This window comes from Scleropages formosus, chromosome 1 (genome assembly GCF_900964775.1).
Source record: "Scleropages formosus chromosome 1, fSclFor1.1, whole genome shotgun sequence".
NCBI classification, from domain to species: Eukaryota; Metazoa; Chordata; class Actinopteri; order Osteoglossiformes; family Osteoglossidae; genus Scleropages; species Scleropages formosus.
Window position 1 is genome coordinate 46153133 of NC_041806.1, and position 20127 is coordinate 46173259.

At 46.6% G+C, this 20127-nt stretch overlaps 1 protein-coding gene across 1 annotated transcript in view; it reads right to left on the reverse strand.

Annotated features, from left to right (window-relative positions):
* Nucleotides 1-158: 158 nt before the first annotated feature.
* The window catches only part of LOC108928562 (exostosin-1), a 175001-nt gene continuing 155032 nt past the window's right edge, over nucleotides 159-20127 (reverse strand). The window contains exons 9-12 of the mRNA XM_018742554.2: nucleotides 12618-12707; nucleotides 6889-7049; nucleotides 2704-2875; nucleotides 159-845 (exon numbers count right to left, since the gene is read on the reverse strand). Of these exons, the coding sequence (XP_018598070.1) occupies nucleotides 660-845; nucleotides 2704-2875; nucleotides 6889-7049; nucleotides 12618-12707 (609 nt within the window). The 3' untranslated portion in view covers nucleotides 159-659. The remainder of the gene's footprint in view (nucleotides 846-2703; nucleotides 2876-6888; nucleotides 7050-12617; nucleotides 12708-20127) is intronic.

Genomic DNA, 20127 nt, shown 5'->3' on the forward strand with positions numbered 1-20127 from the left:
TCGATCGAGAGGGAGGAAGGATCAAAGAGTTTGGAAAGATAAGAAAAAGAACAACGGAAGGCGCACTGCACATTTTAACATCTTTTATCAGAGCTGTTTTTGGCAATTTAAAGCTTATAGGAGAATATAGCAACCAAAAATAAACTATTAAAATTGAAGTAAACAATGGTAAGCGACAGGTACAATGCTGAAGTTAACATGTTCCCGAATCACATGACCACATCCACCCCTGTCTGCGGGGTGTTTTAATCCGTGAGCGGGGTGTGCACGCTTTGGAGATGGACGTTGCTCTGCTCGGCTACCTCCGGGGACAGTCCGCTTCGAGAGGAAACAGCGAGCGGGATGATCCATTGAATGGTAAAGCTCATGGAAGTCATCATCATCATCATCATTATCACCATCAGCAACAACAAGTGGCAGATTCCAATTCTTTGACACCAGGAGTTGGACGATGGATTCCAGATGACCACAGATGACCAGGACCATAGAGAGTATAAAATGGCCTGGCTTTGCATATTTCATAATAAATTACTCAAGTCAGATGGAGACAGTTGAAGCAACTGGTAGAGTTCATAGTTTGTCTTTTGTTTGCGTTTCTTTTTTTCATTCCTTTTTCTAAAAAAAGCCTTTTTTCTCGTCCTCACGGGGCCAGCGCCGCCTCAGAGCCGCTCGATGTCTCGGTACTTCTTCCTCAGGATGGACACTTGGTCCTTGAAGAGCACGGGGTCCAGCCTCACCTGGGAGTGCACCAGCGGCATGAAGCCAAACCAGCTGCTGAACGCATTCATGCAGGTCTGTCTCTGCGCGAAGTGGTCTGGGTCAGCCCACCGGGATGTCTTGGAGCCCTGTGGAGAAGACCCAGGGGCGAGAGGGGGGAGGACGGGTGAGGACACGGGGCAAGCTGGTCTGGCGAGTTTGCGGGCTGTACATCGGTGGAAAGCAGACCTGCTCCCCAATGGCTCACATCCTGTGGGTTTCCTGGTGTCCAACGTTAAAGAAACGCAGAGGACACGGGCCGTCCGTCCACATTATTCAGGTGTAATGATTAGCCACTGAGCAACTGCTGAGGGATTTCACTGGAGCGGAGACCATCGTTGCCACGTCCACGCCACCGGCATAAGCGGTTACACCTGGGACTCAACAAGGATGACAACATGAAACGCAGAAGTGGACGAAGAGTGTTGCGGAACCTCGTTCGCCGAATCGCTCCCTCGCTCCGAGTCAGCATTCCCCTGCGCCTTTGCTCCTTGCCCTTTGCCCTTTCCCCCGTGACGCCCCTTCCTGTACTCTGACCTGACTTCTAGTGTTTTGACCGTGTGCCTGTTTTCCGACCACGATTCTGGATATTCCTTGTGTACCACGTTCGCTGTTCGAAGATCGTCGCCTGTCCCTGACCGCGGTTCCTGGCTTGCTCCCATATAAAGACCCGTGCACTCCGCAGCTGAGTCCGCCCTTTCCTTCCGGAACGAATCATGACAATGACGTTCAGGGGAAAGACCAGGGTTTCTAAGGCCTAATCTACAGCCGTCCATACAGATGGAAGAAGTGATGTTTTAGTTAGAGAAACCGAGAACATCGAAGTGCATTTTTAACAAGTCAAACAGCAAAGTAAATAAATAAAGAAAAAGTAACTGCACGTCAACGAAGACAAAACAGCTGCTGTTTTATTTTGTTATTAATTAGCTCCTGCTGTGAAGGAATTAAACCTGGGGAAGTGTCCTCAGTCTGGTGGTCAGTTGTCTGCGCAGCACCGTATGATTCCTCTCCGGTTGTTTTTCTGTGCGAAGGGGAAAAGCGACGACAGAAAATGGCTCAAAGTGCCTGGGTGGGGGGTGGATGGGGGGTGGTGGTGTGAAAGGACCGTCTCAATTCACCAGTCACTCTGCCAATTAAGACATTAATCACCAGGCTGCAAGTGCAGAGTCATCAGCCCGCCGGCAAGGAGGTCATCAATCAGGCCCGACTCCGAGGACAGCGGGCTGGTGCCGATGCCGGGATGGGTATGTCCCAGGGAGCCCAATTTCACCTCCCCGCTTCCTGCTTCCATGTGCTGCCCCCCCGCCAAGCACCGCTGCCAATTAGATCTCCTGGTTGGGCTGCGTGTGCTTCGCTGGGCCTGCTGTCTTTACTCCCTTATTACACACTGCAGGACAGCGGCGTCCTCCAGCTCATACAGTTAAGACGTCCTGCAGTCCACCGTCAACTGAGAGGTGCGCGGTCCCAATTGCCCCACATGAAAAGCAGGTGTCCTTCTATTGTACCCATGGAAAGACTGTTTCACCAGGAGCGTTGTGTGCCGGGGACATCAGGTGATGCTCCAGAAACAGACAGAGTGGCGGTGAGGGAAAGTCGGACGGATTAAAATTGTCCCCCCCATCCCATAAACCAGCTTCAGATAAAAGCATCTCACGAACATGTAAATGCAACCGAAGTACAGTTTACCGGAGCAGATGAGAATGTGTAACGGGGCGTGTGTCCTTGGACCAACCCCCCCAGACAGGATTAGAACTTGCCCTACGTGTCGGAGCACTTAAGCGAGAGGAAAGACCATCAGGACCGTTCTTCGGTTTTCTTTTGTAAAAAAGAGGACACATTGTTGAAATGTTCCCTTTGTCTTTAGATCGATTGCCTTTGTAACCCAGACTGTAAAAATGTTAAATTCCCACCATCATGTGGCCTCTAATACAAAATCTAATAAATTACCTGTTGCATCATCGTCTCCTTGTACTGCTTCTTCTGCGTGACCTTGATGGGCGGCAGCTTGGTGACGGCCGACACCAGGAAGTTCATGAGGATGTCCTCGCAGTTAGCCATGCGGTCCACCATATTCACGAGGCTGGCTGGCAGGTAGTGGGTGAACAGGTAGTGGTAGTACCTGCAGACGGGGGGAAACGAGGCGGAAGCGGTCAACCCGGGGGGGCTGCTGTTGAACCCTTGAGAGGGTATCTTCTCCGAGTTCTTCTAGCAACGAAAACCAGCTGTACGAACGGGTGAGTGTTGAGTGACCTATGGAAGAGCGATAAAATACGTCGGCGAGTCAGTAGCACTTTTAGGCATTAAAAGTAGAGCTCTGCCGGGTCAGTGCGGCTCCCTCCACGTTTAGCGTGAGAGACGGATGCCTTAATCTCCCAGACGGAGGCGAGTCGTCTCCTCCGGCTCCCCTGATTCTACGTCTCATTTCCGCCTTGTTCTCCTTGTTTATTAAGCTGTGCCCGGTGGTCTGACAGGAGCCCCTCTCTCTCTGCCGCCACATGAGCGATGAGCTCCGCAGAGCTGCCGTTAGATCTGCGAGGAAACGTCGGCCTTATCTCCTCGGCTTCTCCTGCCGGGGGTTCTGGCCTCTGCAGCATCAGCGACTCGTCTGCTCCTCGCGCCGTAAGTCACCGCCGTTCGCTCGGAGCAGCGTCAGCCCGAAAGTTTGCTGCCCGAGCAATTCGTCTCACTCCTGTCCTCACACGCGCTCCTTCGACACCAGGAGCACATCACTGTCCTGCAGGGACCCTTTCGGCTAAATGAGCAGGAATAAAAAGTCCAACAAGTAGGTCTGGAGTACATCAGAGAGCAGAAACTGCCTTTCAGGCATCTCTACGTATTTATTTGTAGCGCAAACCGCAGTGAAACACAAGGTTTTAGGGCCGGTTGCCTTTCAGTACTGCTCCCCATCGTGGTGGTCAACACTGCAGATGGTTTATATTTAAAAAACGTCTTGGACTCGGTTAAACCATTACAGTTTTGCAAGTCAGCTGGACTCGGAATCCATGCATTTATTTATTGGGCACTTGAATAATTGAAAGAGACTTCTCTTCCCTCGAACTGGCAAATTGAAAGGTTAAAGTGGGACGCGTGGGAATTATCGGTTCGCTTAGAGTTTCAGGTATACAGGGTAGCATGTGATCTGAACTTAGACAGGAGAATGTACACGCTATATAAATAGTGCATACTAACTATATATATATGGATATTAAAAAGAGATAAATGAGGGTAAAAGGCATGAGATAATGATGAAGTACTCCAGGAAAACCACAACAAGCCAGTTGTGTTCAGTGCCAAAACAAAACTGCATTTTCAGTCAGAGTTTTCACTACCTGTGAAAGTTTACTTTCGGAACGCTGATGGCTGCACCCATCCTGAGATTACAGACTCCTTGAACCTTGAGCACAAAATATCACTGGAAATCCTTCGGTGCACTTGTGGTAAGAGACCTTGGATAGGGCATCACCTGGCTTTCTATCTTATGAACACAAGCGGGGCAAGAAGTCACTTTGTTCGCAATTCCGCAATCACTTTTACCTATTAACGCACACGCAAATTAAAAGCTTGGGCATATCGATGTCCCTCAACCTCGTTTATGGGCTGGGTTTGGTAAAAATGTACAATACAGCTATAATAAACAAAAAAACTTTTTAACGACTTCCAATTTTAACAAACTGCAAGCTATGTAAAATATTTTAAAATTAAAGTGAATTTTAAATAACTGAAAATAAAAAAAGTCTATACAAACTCCTATTTTTTTCCAGGTGCTGACTGTGTAACACTGATTATCTTGTTACTGGTCGCCAACAGTCAGGAACACACACACACACACACACACACACACACGTAGTCTGAAAGCACTTATCCCAACCGGAGCCTAACCCCGCAACCCAGGGCGCAGGGACACACCCAGGATGGGACACTAGTCCATCACAAGGCACCCCAAGCGGGACACAAACCCCAGACCCGCCAGAAAGCAGGACCCGGCCAAACCCGCTGCACCACCGCACCCCCCTGTGGTCAGGGACTTGGGACACAAACTGTAAAAACTGTGGAAGTGAGTTGATTTAAGAAGGTCCTGCACTCCTGTTTGGGGGGCGTGGGGGCGTGGTCTGTTGAGGTCTGTTCAAGTCATGCTTGGGGTGCCCTACGATGGACTGGTTCCCTCCCCCTCTGTTCTTGTGCCCTGTGTTGCCGGGTTAGGCTCCGGTTCACCTCTGGATAAGTGGCTTCAGTGTGTGTGTGTGTGTGTGTGTGTGTGTGTGTGTGTGTGTGTGTGTGTGTGTGTGTGAGTGTGCACTCCTGTTCCATTTGGGTGCTCTTTACAGCCATCTCTTGAGCCGACAGATAATCACAGATATAGTTACAGACAGGAACTGTGGAAAACAGCAAAGAAAATAAACTACAGAATGTTTTTGTCTTTAGACATTTTTAACTCAAGTGTTTAACACAACAGGGGCGTGGTGGCGCAGTGGGTTGGACCACAGTTCTGCTCTCCGGTGGGTCTGGGGTTCGAGTCCTGCTTGGGGTGCCTTGCGGCGGACTGGCGTCCCGTCCTGGGTGTGTCCCCTCCCTGTCTGGCCATACGCCCTGTGTTGCCGGGTAGGCTCCGGTTCCCCGTGGCCCCGTAAGGGACAAGCGGTTCTGATAATGTGTGTGTTTAACACAAAGAGCCACTGTGACATCGTTTTTAAATAATAATTTATTAATAGTAACTTAATAGGAGAATAATTTATTCGGTTAAGCATCTGGCCTTATCTTTCCCGGACGCAGAGGGCAGGGTGAGAGGCCGGAACAAGTCGCGCTGAGCGTCACTACCCCCGGCCCAAATTCTTGAACATTCTTCGGCGAACAGATTGAAGTGGTTAAGAATCATATTGTAAATGTGGAGCGCTCTTCTATAAATGGCAGTCGTGTTTCTGTTTTCACCCCTGCCGTCTGGCTCGCTGGCTCTGGAAGAGGAATTCTGAAATTCTAGCTTAAAAAAGACACCTTGTTTACTTGGTTCAGTTTCAGTTCATTTTGAAAATTAATACGATCTCATGATTACTTAAGCAACATATCCATTAATCTACAAATGTATTCAAATTACGCATTTGCGAAAAAAAAAGCCACACTCTCGTAGGGATGCTTGCTAAACAAACGGCTCAAAATCCGTACAGGTATGGGTCTGTAAATGCTCTCGTTTGCCAGATTTAATTTCTCTGGTATGTGCTTTGTACCTTATATTTGGCAGAAGGCCCAAGCGAAATACCAGGAGAAATTCCGTACTTCGTTGAGCGAATTAGCTCACTCGTGGGGTTTGTGTTTACCAGCAGAAACACAAGTTGCACTCTTGAAATTCCTGGAAATACACATTTGTTTTTTGAAGAAACTTCTAAAATGGCAGCTGATTTTACATGGGATTTCAGGCGGTGTCACACTTCCTGTGATGCAATTCTATGCAATAATTGAGGTCTCTACGTAGATATATATTCGGGCCCTTGAGGAGCCCGGGACATCGGGACAGATGGGATCCTGAAGAAACAAACGCGTCTTTGAAATGGATACGACTAATTTTGAAAAATGACAACTGCAGAATGGTGTTTATCAGCTACTGGCAGGGACGGACAAATTTGAATCACTTGGGAGGGGGGGAAGTCGGCAGAACTCAATTTATCGAAAAATGTAATGCTTCTTAAAAATATATTTTCCACCACTTCAAAATCAAAGAATTGCAGAGGAAGATTTCCAGTAAAAATGTAGAAAACAGTTGGCTGCAGGTCTTCTTATTACCTGGGACACCGCCTGTATTGTTACCATGTTTACCCCAACACTGGGTAACTAGGCCTCAAGAACTGGAGTTACTGCTCCAGCAGGTTGGTGAACCACCTCATTCAGGTCATTGTCTGAAGAGAAACCCCTGATCTCCCTGTGGGACTTGGCCTTCCAGGAATGTACCTCCTGTACGTTATTGAACGTAGAGTAGATTTGCTCTAAGCCCCTCACCTGGTGGGTTTTTAATCTATGTACACGTAGAGCTCAAGTGAAGAAACGTTGCCAAAGAGCCTCGATACGTTTTGCAGCTTATTTCCATGCCTGACCTTTACTTTCCTCCATCCGAGGCGATCCACCGAGGAGAAAGCGGCCACTTGCCTGTGGTAGAAAGCGGCTCCGGTGAGGACCATGGAGTACTCGTTGGTCCACTTGGAGGTGTAGCCCCACCGTGCCTTGCCGCTCTCCCAGTAATGGCTGCGTGCCGGGTAGCCCACAATCCGATCAGGGAAACTGCGCCACACGATGAAGGCAAAGTCAACCTGAGGAGAACACAAAGAAGGTACAAACTGACATAGAAACAAATTGAGGAAAAACTGCTGTTTGCATACAAAACAAATCCCTCTGGCTTATTAGCATGACATCTTCGTGCCCAGGGAGGTGTGGTAGAGCGGTGGATTCAGCCGGTGTCTGCTGGGTCTGGGGTTCGAGCCCTGCTCGGAGTGCCCTGCGATGGACTGGTGCCCCATGGTGGGGTGTATCCCCTCCCTCTTTGGCCCTGCGCCCTGTGTTGCCAGGTAAGGCTCCGGCTTGCCACAAGTGGTTGTTGACGATGGATGGAACCCAAAGTTTGACTGGCACATACAGTTGGTAGCATAGTGGTTAGAGCTGATACCTTTGGACCCAAAGGTCACAGTTTTGAACCCCACTTCCAGCTGTAGTACCCTTCAATAAGGTGTCTCCCCTAAATTATTCCAGTAAAAATTACCCAGCTGTATAAATAACCGCAAGCAGCCGAACATTATAAGTCACTTTGGTGTAAAGTGCAAAGTGGTCTTCGTTCCGTCGCCACGTGACCATAGTGAAGGCGATCAATGCCTTTGTTGATTCCCTCTGCCGATGTGTTCCAAACCCAGACCCCAGACTGTAACCGATCTGAAAACAAACCACGGCGAACGACCGCCTCGCCCCAGGTGTTCGCTCCGCACCGCGTTCGATAGACACGACATCCCCCCACGGTCCGAGCACAAAGCCAAGGGTTTCGGCAAGCGCGCAAAAGCCCTCCGCCACTTACACAACAGCTCAATAGCCACCTGACACATATTCCACGCTCGCTCTTCTCCTGGCATCCATAAAGCGGCTGTTTAACAGGCTGTGAGAAGCGACGTCCTTGGCCTCTAAAACTAATCGGGCTGCTCGCAGGCTCCGCTGCGATCCCGCATGCGTGAGAGATCCGGAGAATGAGCCACCGCTCTAATGAAAAGCGCAGAAGTGTCCCTGAGCGGCATTCTCTGCAGCTTTCGGGTAGCCATTACCTTCTGCTCGTGATTTATGAGGTCATGCAAATAAATAGGCTCGCAGGAGTAACCCTTGTATCACGCCTCTTAACAAACGGCCTTTTTCTGCTCATTAATTATGTGCTAGGCAACATTACGTATTCGAAATCTAGCTCAAGACACGTGACAAGAAGAATGCAGAGGGTAGGAAGATTTTTCTAAGGGCAACTTCTGGAAACTTCGGTTGTCGGCAAAGGGGAGCTCCCGTTTGAACGTCGCGTTCTCTTTTCCGAAAGAGGCTCGGAAGAAGAAAAAATCGAGAGCTTTGTCATTTAAAATGCGCACAGTCAGTTTGCTCAAGTCAGCGTGGTGATTACGGTATCTTTTTAGCGTCTCGGCTCCGCGTGTCCTACAGCGAGGACTGCTGGGAGGAAACCGCTACCGGCGATGATGTCTTTGAAGCCGCGAGGAGATCTGCGTGTTGCGGCTGAAGCGGATGAAGCAAAGCCGAACCCCGGCGCGTAAAAATACACACTCATTACCCAGCTTCGAAGGCCTCGCCGCCGCCTGCCGCCGTTTCCGCTTCAATAACGCACGCGGTGTCTTCCTCCGACACACCGCCCACATGGCTAACGAACACACAAACCTGCGTCTCGCACCCTGTCCTCTCATCGTAATAAGATAATTAATGAGTCGAAACAATGGAATTATGAATTCGGTTCAGTTTCTGTTCCATGCTGTTACGGTAATATGAAAATGTCCTATTAAACGTGCCGCATTGTGCACTTTTAGTCCTTTTCAATTAAAATGCTTCCATTGCTTAAAGGGCAGTTACTGAGGTAGATTATTAAGCAGATGGGGGATTTGCAATAACTGCTTCTACATCTCTGACAGCCATCTGCACGTTTTTTCTTTTTTTTTTTTTAAATGAGCTCAAAAGTTTTTACATTAATTTATGCAATCTTGTACAGCCACAAAAGTTATCTGTATCTTCTTAGCGGGCAAAGGTGACTTGCTGAAATTAATAAAACATCGCAAGGATTAATTATACATCACAGGTTTCCTACTTGTGGAAGCTCACAATACATAATGGATTTGTGTTTTTACTTATTAAAAACCTTATGGGATGGTCATTTTGGAGAGCTTTGGAAAATGAAGGGGCTGCAATCTTTTCGACGTCCAGACTCCAGCACGTGTTCATCAAAGTTTCAGGCCTTCGGGGGTCCTGGAACTTGAGCCCAGCTGCGTCTGAAGCCGAAGCAGGTAAAAAGCGTCGGCGTGGTTGTCGGGATCCGCTCGGTGAGAGGATGCAGAACTGGGAGATCTGGCCACGTTCAGATTCGGAAATGCATGGTAATCGATAACACGTTCATCACTCCCGCGCAGCCCAGCCTCCAGTTTGGTGTCGAATCTGAAAGGGACGTTTAAAACACGCGCTCCCCTTTTCCAGGGAACATTCTGTTCTCGAAGTCGTCATTTTAATGCGGTACGCTCACAACATTATGCGGAGGGACTAACCGCTCTTGATCCATCTGTGTGCTTATTTGGATGGATTGTGGCTGCCTTTCATGCTGGCCTTGTTAATACGGAAATACTGGAGCTGTCAGGAATATAGAAGTGCCACTCATATTCATTGTGGAGAAAATCCTGTTTTGAATTTTCCAGTATAAAAAAACAAAAAACAGAAGCGTGAAAATAGCATCATAGCATAATGAGACACATATCATGGCTCAAAAGCCTACCTCCTACACAGAAGTGAGACAAGTACTATAAAACAAGGAATGAAATCCGCAAGGTGGAGAAAGGCCTCATAAAAATGTCAAAGTGATCTGCAGAAGGTAATAAACATCACCTCTATTGAACCGCCTGTCCCACGGAGCGATGTGGCCCAAAAAAGGACGGGCCTTGGGACAGCGAGGTTGTAGGTTCAAATCCCACCTCCTCTTGTAATACCCTTGATCAATGCCTTTACCCTGAATTACCCCAGTAAAAAATTCCCAGCTGTATAAATTGGTGAATAATTGTATCTTAACATTGCAAGCTGCTTTGGAGAACAACATCTGCTAAATGAATAAATGTAAATGTGTGGCCAGACTTCACATACAGACCCCCATTCAGAAACACAATGAAACATTGACTTTGTTATGTTTTTATATGTAAACATATGGGTCCCGTTTGTGTGAGAACAGCTCATGTGGGTCCAATCACACAAACCATAAATACTCCTGGCTGAGACGAGAGGCTTTCGAGTCCAGCTGAGGACACGAGTGCTTCCATCAGATTTAATATGAATTCTAATCTGTCACTCGTTTCATTCAGTTAACAAACTGAACTCTTTGGCCCACTTTCTTATAGGCCTATAAGCGAAAATTGAAATGCAATCAAGGCAAGACTTTCTGCTTTGACACAGCCCTGTGACAGAACTAGCGTTCAGGGGAAATAACGTGGACAACAAACTTCTCAAATCGCCTGAAACATGCTGGGCGTTCATTAGACTCACTTTCTGAGCCAGATGGAGGGTACCTGATTTTGGACCTGGACCCAGAGCCTGAAAATTAGCATTTTACAACGTGAAGATTTGTTGGTTAACGACACCCACCTTAGAATGCTGTCAGGGGATAAGTTTCTGAATGTCTGGCAGTGTTACCTGCCAGCGAATTATCAACGGGTGTTAATGGGAACTGCAGGCCAAACAAATTATTCATTCGACCGGGACAATCCCGGCAACTTGGGCTACATCGGAATTTGTACAAGTTCATAATTTGGGCAATGGTGTCTGCTAACCAATTTAGCAATAAAGTAACACAAATCAACGTGAGAACGGTTGGCCATAGAAATCCTTAATTTAAAAGGTGTTCTTGTGTGGCTGTCACATTTCAGACGCATCATGACATAGCTGGATTCCATCAAAAACATGGTGATCTTTGGAAAATCTGGAGGAAAAAGGAGAAGAGGATGAGCAGCAACCAGATGCATGGACTCAATCACACTGACAATGGACACACCCCTTTCAACAGTACGTTTACATTTACATTTATTCACTTAGCAGACGCTTTTCTCCCAAGCGACTTCCAATGAACTCTGTGTAGTGTTATGAGCCCACACACCTTATTCACCATGGTGACTTACACTGCTAGATACACTACTTACATTGGGTCACTCATCCATATATCAGTGGAACACACTCTCTCTGTGTAGGATGCAAGTGGAAGACAGAATATTCTAGAGGCACTCTGTCACCACTAAGAGTCAACATGAACAGCCTAATGCAGTGGAATCAGACACGTGTAGAAGTCCAATGTGTGGAAACTACACATTGGACTGTAGAAGTTTGACAGGTCTACACCTGGAAAGGTTGGCGGTGCTGCTTTGCGGCCAGGCCTGGTGCGATCAGCCACTTGTGAAAAGTCCCTCGTTAAAGATCAAACTGGTTGTTTGACAGAGTCTGTAAACTCATGAGATGTACCGGGCTTCCCGAGATCTTCAAGGAAGGGTGTCTGGTAGCACCAAAGGAGCGTGTGGTCTGAAGAGCAGGGCTTTCCTTGCCAACCGCACACAGCACGCATCCTGAGAGATTCCTCTGAATCACAGCTCTTTCTTCTCAGAAACAATAAAAGCAGAGAGTTTCTTCGATGAAACCAGGACGTTCCTCGCAGCGCTCCTACTGCTCGTCCGACACCCACGGAGAAGAATTACCGTGTGACGGGAATAACATGGCCAAGCAGTAATGCGTTAAGTTAAGCTGTAGCTGTAGGCTGATTCTGCAATGTGCCAATGCTGGAAAATAACTAATTCAATATTATTCCCAGCAAAAGCGCTGAGCTCACAACAACAGACGGCAAATAAATAACACATAAACAATGCATTAATAATAATACAAACATCAGTGTCAAAGCACAACATGAAATAAACATCTGACAGAAAACCACTGTTCAATTTATCTGACTTATTACTGCTTGCTCTTATTATCAAAGAGACTAGATGACCCACATTTCTTGTTTATTAGGAGGATTTTTTTAAAAAAAATGGCATCAGTACATGTGTTTTGTGATAACTACAAACCAGTCACCGCTTGTGTGGTTTGAGCTTCACATTTACTCATTTAGCTGACACTTTCTCCAAAGCAACTGGCAACATTAGTCTACCTACAACTATTTACCCATTTATACAGCTGGATAATGTTTCTGGAGCAATTTTTAGGGTTAGGACCTTGCTCAGGGGCACTACAGCCAGAGGAAGAGATTGAACCAACAACCTTCAGACCCAAAGGTACCAGACGCGTTTCTCCCAAGCGACTTCCAATGAACTCTGTGTAGTGTTATGAGCCCACACACCTTATTCACCAAGGTGACTTACACTGCTAGATACACTACTTACAATGGGTCACTCATCCATACATCAGCGGAACACACTCTCTCTGTGTAGGATGCAAGTGGAAGACAGAATAGTCTAGAGGCACTCTGTCATCACTAAGAGTCAACATGAACAGCCTAATGCAGTGGAATCAGCTCTAACCACCAGCTCTAACCACCATGCTACCTGCTGTAGGACTTGGCCTGTTGCTGACACAAACAGTGAGAGACACCGAGAAAGAGTAAAGCGCCCAAAGCCTACCTCATTGGTCGACAGGACGGAGTCCTCATCCAAACTAAGGACGGCGTCCGTGACGATGGCATCGTGGGGAAAGAAGCGATCGCTCATTGTCTGAAAACAGAGAAAAAGGGTTCAGGCCACAGCTGCATTCTAAAGAGACCCCTTGATGAGCATATTCAGTCGTCCCTCGTCCTCCAGGGACGGCCGATCAATAGGCACCTGGCACCCATCGATTAATGTCCATAACGACACCACCGTGATTAAGTCATTGTGCGCTGCAAAACTGGACTCTTACATGGTTCAGGCTCTGATTGTGAGCCGTTTCACCGAGATGAAGACGCTACAGGATAGGCAGCAAACCACCCTGGAAGCTGATTGTCCAGTTAAGGTCCTAAGGAAACGTATTATTCGCACGGCAGCCTTAGCCTTTGCGGATCACTCTTCGAAAGACAGATGTGCCCCTTCCCTCTTCAACTCTTCTGGCCATCGTGGCCCTGAAGCTTCTTCAGGGGTTATTCGGAGGCTCGTCCGTGACAGTGACCACCCTACGGACACCGAACTCATGGGAAAATTATTCTCCTGCTCGTGTTTGAAACCTTTCTTTGTGGGAGGTTCTGTTGCTTGAAAGGAAACAGATTCAGCCCAAACTGATCAAAATTCCATGGTTGAAAGTTCTAGCTGTTTACAGCAACGAGACCAGGTAAGACTCGGCAAGTTTGAGGAAATCCCAGCACAATACTTTTATACTTCTCGTGTAATTAAAAAGTTAGTTCCTGCTCACTTCTACAGAATCAACATAATTAAGGTGCCAAGTAAAAGGAAAACAGATGGGCTATTGTGTATATAATGTTGTTTATTATATTTCATGGTACAGCACTGTGGTCTAAACAGTGTGATTTTAGACGTCATAACAAGAAACGTGCAGTAAGGCACTAATCAGACACAAAAATCAAAGCTACAACAAGCATGTTGGTAGAAACTTGACTAGGACCCACCATGGCCTGTTGTATTAAAACTCCCTCAGAACTGCTGAATCCCTCCTAACTCATGTGTTTCAGACCTGTTTGCCTCCTGATTTCCTTACAGCCACATAAAATTGCATTGCACCATCTGCTATAATTATTATCAATGTATATTCTATTTCATTGTGCCATTTTTGGGCAGCTACTTCAGTAATGCATTCCAGCACAATGGTGGTACGAGATAAACAAGCTGAGCTTTGATCATTCTGTGTCTCTTTCTGAAGCTTTTTACCAGTTGTTATATGTACTTCTGTTTACCCTGAATATCGTGTTGCATAAACAGGGAGGCCTTGGCGGTCTGGTACAAATTTTAACATGTTTTTGTGCACTAGTCAGTCTACAAGAGTAGTTTAAATGTCTTTCACAGCTGGCTGCCCTCTGCTCTCACAGGCTGTCTGTACAGTAAACCCCTCCTGAAAGAGCATGGTGAAAGCCCAGAGGTGTGTTAGGAGAATCCCAAGTAGCGTGTCATCTGTGGAACCTCTGGCCAGCAGCCAGGCAGCTTTGAGCTAATGAACTTCACACTAAGGGTTAATGTGGTGAAACTGTCCTCACATTGGATTCCGTTTCCCGTCTCTGTAGAACTCATTCATCACATCGGGAAGTTAATGACTGGAACGGGCCGTGCTGGAGATGAGCCCAGGGCAGCCCGTTCTCCAGCATCGAGGCGGAGGAGCTGCTATCAACGGTGCCATCGTCCAGCCTGCGTGCCCCACCCTGATTGACTCGCATCACCCCTACGGAATGAGACTCGGTCAGCACTCTCTTCACTTTCTGTTGTATCACTGAGGGGGATGGGTGTGCTCCTGATTCATGCCAGTGGCCAAGGAGATGGGCTGGGGAGACGAGCAGAACTCCTCACAACGTGTGTTTGGATCACTCAGACGGCGTGCTGCTTCAAGCAGCAGGGCTGCAAGAATGTGACAATATGACCAGAAATTTTGGCCAAACAGTTGTAACAACAGGGCCGGCATAACCAGCTGTGATGTTCTCCTTATTTTACAACAGCTCCTCAAACTACAAATACAGTAGGAACCACAAGTCTGTTTGTAACTTCTTTCATTCATAACCCCAGAGCCCACACACACACACACACACACACACACACACACAGTCTGACACTGCTTGTCACAGCAAGCTGGAGCCTAGCCTGGCAACACAGGGCACAGGGCTGGAGGGAGGGGGGACACACCCAGGACACGTTGCCAGTCTGTCACAAGGCACCCCAGGCAGGACTCAAACCCCAGACCCATGAGAGAGCAGGACCCAGTCAGACCTGCTGCACCACCACACCGCCACCCCAACCCCAGAGCCACTTTTACATTTATTTATTTAGCAGATGCTTTTCTCCAAAGCGACTTCTAATGAACTCTATGTAGTGTTATCAGCCCACACACCTTATTCACCGTGGTGACTTACACTGCTAGATACACCACTTATATTGGGTCACTCATCCATACATCAATGGAACACACACACTCTCTCTCTGTCACTCACACAATACAGGAGAACCTACACAGACACGGGGAAAACATGCAAAGTCCCCACAGACTGAGCGGGGATCAAACCCAAGTCCTCTCACACCACCCAGGCACTCTGAGACAGCAGCGCTACTCGCTGTGCCGCCTGCCTCTTTTACTGCTAAGCCATAATCGATAAAAGCACAAAAATACAAAAGTCCCACAATTTGGTGGTTGTCTCTGTAAAAGTCTCACATATAGATATAATAAGCAAAATAACACTCTGTAAGACATCTTATTATTTTTATTAACTTTGAGCAACATAAAAATTATAACTAAAATATAGAAATGTAAAAATGACTGAAAACATATACTTACAATTTTAGTCAATATACACACAGAAACACACACACACTGTCTGAAACCGCTTGTCCCAAGTGGGGTCGTGGCGAACCGGAGCCTAACCCGGCAACGCAGGGCCCAAGGGGACACACCCAGGACGAGAGCAGGACCCAGTCAAACCCACTGTGCCACCGCACCCTCTCAGGCAATACATATATAAACAATTAGATTCAACAAATATTCAAACAATATGTATACATAGTTTCCACAAACTCCTCCTAAATGTCAGCTGTTGACCGATTCATAACATAAAGATGGATGAGACCACCTCCTGTTTGGGTGGCACCTATTGGATCGGTGATAAATGCACATGGCATTGCACATTGCAACGGGCAGAAAAGTTATGAAACAGCTCACCGAAGAAAATGTAATTTAAAGAAATAAATTAATATACTGGAAGAAATTTACATCCTTGGAAACTGGTGACTTGCCCATGATTCAAGTGATCAAAACACTTGGGCCAGTGTGTGGGGATCTACGTTATCCAGACAAGATGCTGAAAAAGAAAAAAAAAAAAACACAATTTCACTCAGTGGAGCTGCTGCTTGCTGCTTTAAAAAATTTATGTTATGTTTTGCTCTTTTTACTTTATTCCTCTTTTGAGTTCTGTTAAAGACGGTTGTAATTCCATTAACAAACATCCAGCGGCAAACCACTGAAAAACCTCTCTCTTTAATAATAACATTAAAAAGCATGTATGTTAATAATAAAACAGAGGCTGGTGTTAAATAAATAAAAAGAATTGCGGTAACAGCGGGTTTGGCCGGGGCATGCTCTCTGCTCGGTCTGGGGTTCGAGTCCCACTTGGGGTGCCTTGCGATGGACTGGCGTCCTGTCCTGGGTGTGTCCCCTCCCCCTCCGGCCTTGCGCCCTGTGTTGCCGGGTTAGGCTCCGGCTCGCCGTGACCCCGCTTGGGACAAGCAGCTTCCGACTGTGTGTGTGTGTGTGTGTGAACTGTGGGTGCACTGGAGAGTGCGTATCTGCAAAAGTGCCTTGGTATCAGTGTGAAATTGCGGCAGAATGAATGTTTGTTTGCATGGGCGTGAAATCTCCACGTACTGGAAAATTTATTTTGAGAAGCCTGCAGAACTGTGTACTTAAAAATAAAGACAACAGTAGATTAGAGAATTACTGCATATTAATTATCGATCAGCGAGCCTCCTAAGACGTGAACGCCCTAATGCGATTCGTCACGTTCCTGTCCCAGAAAGTCCTGGTTAATTACAGTATTGATTTGTCATTAAAGGCACCATTTTTTTCTTGGAGTAGAAATGATGGCATTTCACTGTAAATAGCTCCGACAGTCCGCAATTACTGCAGACCCCTGACTCGTTACCATCGTATCTGTAAGAGTTTCATCACTCTGGAGCCGGACATTAGGTTATTACGGTGCACCGGAGGGAAAACCTTCGCGTCTGAATATAAATGAAGCACAATTAGGTCGCCGTATCGAGTGAGTAAAGCCCACCGCTGTCAATATCATGCACTAATGAAAAGCTATGATGCTCCATGTGTTATCCAGAAAGAGCAGCGAGACCCACCCAGTGGGTAATGTGGAAATGTGACCTGTCACAGCGCTGTACAGCGCAAATATTACCACGTTTGTGTGAACTTAGCATCTCCGCTTGGCCCCGGGGTTCCTTTCAACGGTCGGCCGTCTGAAAAACCCGAACATACAATTCTTACAAAACACTAATGCTTCTTCCCATCTTGCAAACTTCTGCATCTTCCCTCTCCTCTATGGACCTTTTCACGCTCTTTTTCATCATCGCTGATTTCGACATGATTTCATTTCATCCACTACCCTATTATTAGCTGCCTGTTACATGTGCTTTTATGCGGCACAAAAACAAACGGGAGAAAAGGATCAATGTTACTGATGAGTTTGTTTTTTCACGAGGTTTCAGCTTTACTTTTGCCAATGGGGGATGCAGTGACAGTGCAAAGGGAAAAATGCACACCTGCAGTGGGTCAGTGCTCCTCACACATAAAGAAAGAGGTGACGTATGCAGGGCCACCGACCCAGAGCGCTGCAGCCGGCTTCGCCGCTCCGCCCAGTTCGGGTGCCATTTCTGACCCCCTGGAAAGGTCTACTTTCTCTCCTGGTCTTTCTGAAGACCTCTGCTGCACTTCTCCAGGCAGCGTTTGTCCTTCACTCCGTTCTCACACGCTCTGTTTCCTCCATATTCTGAGATCCTATCCTTCATCCTTACCGGGAGTTATTCTAAATATTCCCCAGAGGTGGAGGGGGCGAGGGGTGGGCCGGCTTCGAGCCGCTCCATTACGATATCTCTCCGGCCGTTGTCGATATTCCCCACCCCCCTCAAGTGAAAGATAGCGCTGAGAGTTTGCTGCTCTGTGGAAGGGCCCTCTGTCCGGCGCCCTGTCTTCCCGCAAGGGATATCTCGACCTGATTGAAGGTTCCCGGAGGCTCGTCTTGACAGTTTCGCATTATGGGACGAGCCTTCCGGACACAGCTGTGTGGCGAAGGCTCCTCGGAACATCGCTAACTGCTCAGACCTCCGTACGGCAGAAGGACGCTGCTCCTTCTGAACCGGTAATTGGGAAGAAATGTATGAGGTTTCACAACAGAGCACGTTCTGAGAAACTGTTTGCAAGCATCAAAGCCAAGGGAAAAAAGAAGAGCTTCTTTTCCTGTGTGCTAATATTTAATTACACAGCGGCGTTCATCAGAGAAACACGTTTTTAGAGATCCATGCTAATCACATCTCCACAGTTACATCGAGATCATACACTCTTCCATGGTCCTGTGAAACCCTGCAAAACGAGCTTCAGCACAGTAAATCTAAAAGATTCCTAGCATAAAGCTCCCAAGTTCAACTTCTGCTCCTGTAATAGTAGAATGAATCATCCTGAAATAACAGGACACGGCAAATGGAAGAAAAAATAATAATAACCCTCAGCTGGAGAACAGAGCTGCCATGTCGTGGTCTTCTTAAGATTTACTAACAGCCTCAAGCAAAAGTCATTTTTTGCAAGGGACACTTACTGGAGCTGAACTCAGTCATTCTGAGCTGAGACACTTTGTGTCCGTCAGGTACGGTCCGCCTTTGGATGGGCAGCAGAGCACTAAAAACCTTCAACGCTGTCTATTACATGGACTGACTCCAGAGATCTAACGGAAGATCTTCTTTGCAGTTTTTACTGCTTGAGACTTGAGAAACAAGTTGTGTCACTTGAAAAGAAACTCGGCTTTCCCACCCCCAGCTGCCCTTGACCTCCCCGTATTCATTCAATTTGCCTCCAGGTTGGCCAGGCTGGAAGACCAAGCGATTCCGCCGGGATTCCGTGTTTGGAAGTTGTTCTCTCACCTGCATAAATAATAAATGACAGAGGAAGCATACCGGGATCAACGACAAAGAGACGTCCACGAATCTCCGGGATGTCCAAGGAGGGTGCAAGTGTCCAGACAGCATGGCCCTTACCATTGCCTGCGTTAACCACCCTCTCAAAATGAGTTAAGATTTCATCGTAGCACTGCCTGCTTCGTACCAGGTTCCTCAATGCTTGATCTCCGAGAGCTCCGTTTTGTCGTTCACCTTCACTATTAAATCGGAATTTGAAGTCCTTTGATTTGTGCATGATTGGTATTAATTTTTCATGTGTCCGCAGAGATTAATTTGACTGTGGGGAGCTGGAGCAGACTGGTTCACTTGGCTTCCATTTCTTCTCCTGTATTGTGAGAATACACTTAATCATACAGACCAGATTATAAAAGAACGGAATGAAGAAAAAAAATAGCGAAATAAGAAAGAATACCTGATAAAACAGACTCATTATGAAAGTGGGCTCTCAAATGTTCTGAGCTTTGAAACATTCTTAAATTATGACTATTCAGGAGGTATGTCATTAAGATGTCATTGTTATTGCATTTGCCATTATTGTTTTAAAATTGAAATGGAAATTCAGGTATTCCTTGATTAATGAAAGAAATATGGAACATTCATCCATTCTAATAACTCTTTGTCCAGTGCAAACTTTGGGTGAAAACACACAAACTCAACACAGGTTGGGTGGATTCAAATCTCTAATGTGAACTCGGAGCACAGGAGCCGTGAGACACCAGCGCTACCCTGAATATGGAACATCTGAACCAAAATATAACCATGACTTTATATCTTTTGTCTTCACCTAAATGCTTCCTTTGATTCGAAATAGCCTTGTTTAAAGGCAATACTGTATGTCCGGTTTTCTTGCCACTTGCATGATGAAGTCAACACGATAACCACTTAAGTAACAATATATCTGTGTTATTTCTTTTCCCTAAGCATTTCACTCAGTAATTTCAACACATAAAAGCATGGAAATGAATCCACAGCGTGGTAACCAGCACTTAACTCTGAGCCTTACTCATTCACTTGCAGACATTGTGTGAAACACATAATTTGTCAAAAGAAATGTCTTTGTTTGAGCATATGAAAACCCCTGCAACTGGAAAGGAAGTGCAATTATACACTTGAACTGTAGCTCCACTGTAAAAATGAGCGCAAAGTTCGAAAGAAAAGGTACAACGTGGCCGTGAAACCCTTTTTTCACAAGCGATTTTTGGGAAATTTTCAAAGTGCATAACAAAAGCACAACCCAACCACACATCATTTCGTACAGGCATCAAAATATAGCCCAGTG